General features: G+C 45.0%; 1 protein-coding gene across 2 annotated transcripts in view; it reads left to right on the forward strand.

Annotated features, from left to right (window-relative positions):
- The first annotated feature begins 3,602 nt into the window (after positions 1 to 3,602).
- The window catches only part of slc1a3a (solute carrier family 1 member 3a), a 23,001-nt gene continuing 21,940 nt past the window's right edge, over positions 3,603 to 4,663 (forward strand). The window contains exons 1-2 of one of the 2 annotated variants that reach the window (XM_030791152.1): positions 3,603 to 3,746; positions 4,373 to 4,663. The exon at positions 4,373 to 4,663 is cut by the window's right edge and continues 11 nt beyond it. In XM_030791152.1, the coding sequence (XP_030647012.1) occupies positions 4,494 to 4,663 (170 nt within the window). In that variant the 5' untranslated portion in view covers positions 3,603 to 3,746; positions 4,373 to 4,493. The remainder of the gene's footprint in view (positions 3,747 to 4,372) is intronic. The other variant, XM_030791151.1, reaches the window with a different exon arrangement.

Genomic DNA, 4,663 nt, shown 5'->3' on the forward strand with positions numbered 1-4,663 from the left:
CAACAAGAGCAGGAAACTGGAGCCAGTGAACAGCTATTGTCACCCTGTGACTATCATTCAGTCTGTCATATGATGCCATTGTTAATGTCCAATTATCATGTCTGATGTGTCCAACCACACAATTTAAATCAGTGTATTAAAGAACACTGACATTTTCAATCCTTCCAAAGTGAAGAAACCTAAAACTCTCACAATGTTTTTTTCATCATATCAGAGTTCTGTAAATGGCGCCACTTCAGTCAAACTCAGACACACCAAACAAATATTTTACATCCCATTACAATCCCACAAAAACAGTGACAGGGAGTGACTGTTATTTTGCCTGTTTGAACCCCCAGATCAGTGCAGTCATTTGGTGCCATGTGGCTACTGGTTTAGCAGCGCAGTCATTTGGTGCCATGTGGATACTGGTTTAGCAGTGCAGTCAATTGGTGCCATGTGGATACTGGTTTAGCAGTGCAGTCAATTGGTGCCATGTGGATACTGGTTTAGCAGCGCAGTCATTTGGTGCCGTGTGGATACTGGTTTAGCAGTGCAGTCATTGGGGCCATGTGGATACTGGTTTACTGAGTTAGTCCAGCAGACTTCTTCTGGACTCAAAGGACAGAGGACAGCACCAGGGACTCAACATGTGGACAGTGGACTCACTGGTTTAGTTTCACTGTATGGTCAGTATTGAGCCATATTCCTGTAGCTGCACAGTGTTTATGAAGAACATTGTAAATAAAATGATGGATGCACATCCCAATTAAGCAGGAGAGAGAAACAGATAGAAAGTGACAGCACAAGTGAGAGAGAGACAGACAGAGAGAGAGAGAGAGAGAGAGAGAGAGAGAGACAGACTGGAGTCCAGAATCTTTTCAACTTTAAATTTATGCAACCTCCCCTCACCTTACCCTCCACCTCAAACTGTATCTGCCCCTGGGAGCAGTGGTGCTGCTTATCTGGGTTTGATGGCTCTGGATGTGGTGGCTGAGAGCTTTTAGGGTCTCATTCAGACAGAAGAATAACTCCCTCTCTCCTTGTCCTAAGAGCACCACTAAACAACGGCCGTGGTCACATGTCCATGCTCCGTTTGAAGTCTGATCCATGGGAAGTCCTGGACACAATGCTTAGGGGGTACAATGCCTGCACAGTCTTATCTGTCCCCTGGGGCCCAGACAGGCACATATCTCACCGCCTGTCCCAAATCTAGCCCTCCCTCAGGACTGGGCCCCGCCCTGTACCGTACCTGTGCTCTCCACCTGAGAAAGTCCAACACTCTGGATCATTTTACATGCTCAAATGTAAACTGGAGTGTGGACCAAGTGCATTTAATGGGCTCCGTGTTTTTGGCTCTCATTGGTCGGATTTTTAAAGCAGGGCCTGAGTGGGCAGGCCAGTGGAGATGAGAGGGCGGATCAGTGAGATTAAGTGGGTGTGTCCGTGGAGATGAGTGGGCTGGTTAGTGGGGTTCAGTGGGCGTGTCCGTGGAGTTGAGTAGGCTGGTTAGTGGGGTTCAGTGGGCGTGTCCGTGGAGTTGAGTAGGCAAGTCAGTGGGGTTAAGTGGGCGTGTCCGTGGGGACGAGTGGGCTGGTTAGTGGGGTTAAGTGGGCGTGTCCGTGGAGTTGAGTAGGCAAGTCAGTGGGGTTAAGTGGGCGTGTCCGTGGGGACGAGTGGGCTGGTTAGTGGGGTTCAGTGGGCGTGTAAGTGAAGTTTAGTATGGCTTTGATATAATGAAGTACTTTTTCTCAAGCCTCAGAGGTCACCAAATATTTTAAAAGCCATGACTGAAACTGTGACCCAGAGAAGACCCTAATGTGAAAACACACACTCACACATGCACGCACACACTCACGCACACACATTCACCAAAACTACGAGTTCTACTGTTTCTTCACAATACCTCCTTCACTCAACCCCAGGGGTCCAACAGAGAAAACATCAGTGTTTAGGGCACTCTGCTGTTATCCATCTCAGGACAAAACAATGATAATCAGAGCAGATCACTGCCTCTGACAGGTTAACACTGAGGCTCCATCCTCCCACAGTCTCTCAGAGGCACTGAAGTGAAGGGAATGCTCAGCTCACCGCCAATGCCAGGGCCTTTCTCAGCATTTAATGGACTGATAAATACATTTTAACTAGTGCTCCCTGTACTGTGGTTTTAATGGACAAATAAGCAAATTTTAACCAGTGTTCCCAGTACTGTGGTTTTCATGGACAGATAAACACATTTTAACCATTGTTCCCAGTACTGTGGTTTTAATGGACAGATAAATACATTTTAACCAGTGTTCCCAGTACTGTGGTTTTAATGGACAGATAAATACATTTTAACCAGTGTTGCCAATACTGTGGTTTTAATGGACAGATAAACACATTTTAACCAGTGTTCCCAGTAGTGTGGTTTTGTCTGAGTATAAGCTGATGTTTCTCCTGTTAAAACTGAATGTCAATGAAATGTCTGATATCTTAAAGGTACCCCCCCCCCCCTCATTTGTTTTCTCTTTCTCTCTCCCTGTGTCGTCCTCTAAGTCAGACAGTGCTATGCAGTCATTTAGTCCTGATGACCATGGAGCTCTATGTTCAGCTAAAACACCTCTTACAGTTCAAAATGGATCAATCAGAGTTCTGCAAAATTCTCCAAAATGACTGTATTGAAAATGAATTGTTCCGGTTCTCCTCAAATCGACAGTTATTCAACAGCAATAACCACTCCTTATCTCTGAATCAAAATTCTGTTAACTTTTGTGTCCGCCACAATCTCTTTCCTGTAAATGAGCCCCTTATAGCACAGTCAGTGGCTCCCCTGCCTAAGCTCTGCTCCTTCAGCATAGAAACACACACACACACACACACACTCACTCACTCACACACACACACACACTCACACACTCACTCACGCATACACACGCACACGCACACGCACACATACCAACACGCAGCAGCCTGGCCCGCTCTCAGCAGCCTCATGGAAAAAAAAAAAAAAAACACACGCTCCCCTTACGTAATATTTTCATAAACTCAACTTTTGAATCAAATTTACTCAGAAATGCTCTGGGGCGATTTGCTGTATAACTTTAAGTTGATGTGACCTTTCACCTTTAATAGTTTATGAAAAAAAATGCTGGAGAGAAGCAGAGACTCAGAGGATTCAGGCAGAGAGTGTCCACATGGTTGTCAGACAGATCAGACTCTCAGAGCCAAACGTGTGGATTTGTAGATACAGCCACAACTTGGAACATATGACATCAGCAGCTGTGTTTTCAGCAGAGAGATTGGTCAACTGAACTTCTGTTTACTTGGTAAATTATAAGTAAAGTTGATTTTGAAATAGAGACTGGTACTGTTTATTCTTTGTATTGATTATTAGATGAAGTGGACAGTGTCTGTTAAGTGCTGCCTGTTACAGATGTACTGCTTTGGTCCCAGCACTAGTCTATATGTTACTGGGACATGTGTCATAGTGTGTGTGTGTGTGTGTGTGTGTGTGGACAGAAAGGAGGGAAATGTTTTTCTGTTTTTGAAGAATGGACAGTCTCCTCCCCCTGGCCTGTCGGGTCTTTTCCTTTCTCTCTCTCTCTCTCTCTCCAGCACCGCCCCCTTTACTCTTCACTCCATTCTGGTCCTGGCATTGCTGTTTTCTGCACTTCCTCCCTCCCCCTCTATCACAACAAAACGCTGCAATATCGTTACGGAAAGAAGAGAAAAGTTTCACTGAGGGACCAGAGTGTGTCTGTCTCTGTGAGATCCCTGCCTTCCCTGTGAGTATACCCATTGCCTTTAACTCTGTCTCTCCATATGTTCGGAGTTAGCTCGTCGAGTGTGAGTGTGCATGTCTGAACAGATATGCGTATGCGTGTGTGTGTGTGTGCGCGCGCACATGTGTGAGTGAGAGCAGTGAACCTGAGAGTAGTGTTGTTTGATCAAACTTCTTACACATGGAGTTTTAGTCTGAAAACTTTTGTCAGAGACAAAAAATTGCGAGCACCGTCTCTAACACACACACACACACACACACACACACAAACACAAACTACTTACACAGACAGGCTGGGCATTATATATCCTGTGTCTTTGACTGTAATAAAATGTATTTACAAACAGCCACTATAATAATGAGTATAGTGTAGAAAACAGTTAGTTACTGTCACTGGATGTGTAGCAGAAGATGAGATATTTATGATCACTGCAATTCAGCATTTCTAGGAATGCCATGTGTTTCAATTCCCCCTTTTTTGTTCGTATGTGTTCTTGTTCTTGCTGTTTTTCACTGGTTGTACCGAAGTCAGCTTGAGTTAGGAGAAAACAAACAAATAAAAAAGATGTCTGAAGATGAGAATTTATTTTTTAAATGTATCTCTCATTCTCTGCTTCTTCCCATCTTCAGGTTAACTTGGGACAGCGTAAGAATTTAGCAGTCACGCAAAATCGCCTGTTGCCTTTTCCAACAACTGATTGCTTTCTGTCGAGGATTTCTGTCTTGTAGAGTTTCTCCGGTTACGGTAGGTATGACCAAGAGTAACGGGGAGACTCCACGCCCGCGGAGCCGCGCGCAGCTGATCAGAGACGGCATCCAGCAACGGTCACTCAGCGCGCGGAAGAGAGTGGAGAACATCACTCGCGATGACATTAAGGGCTTCTTCATTAGGAATGCTTTTGTCATCTTCACGGTGACTGC

Source organism: Chanos chanos, chromosome 14, assembly GCF_902362185.1.
Source record: "Chanos chanos chromosome 14, fChaCha1.1, whole genome shotgun sequence".
Lineage (NCBI taxonomy): Eukaryota > Metazoa > Chordata > Actinopteri > Gonorynchiformes > Chanidae > Chanos > Chanos chanos.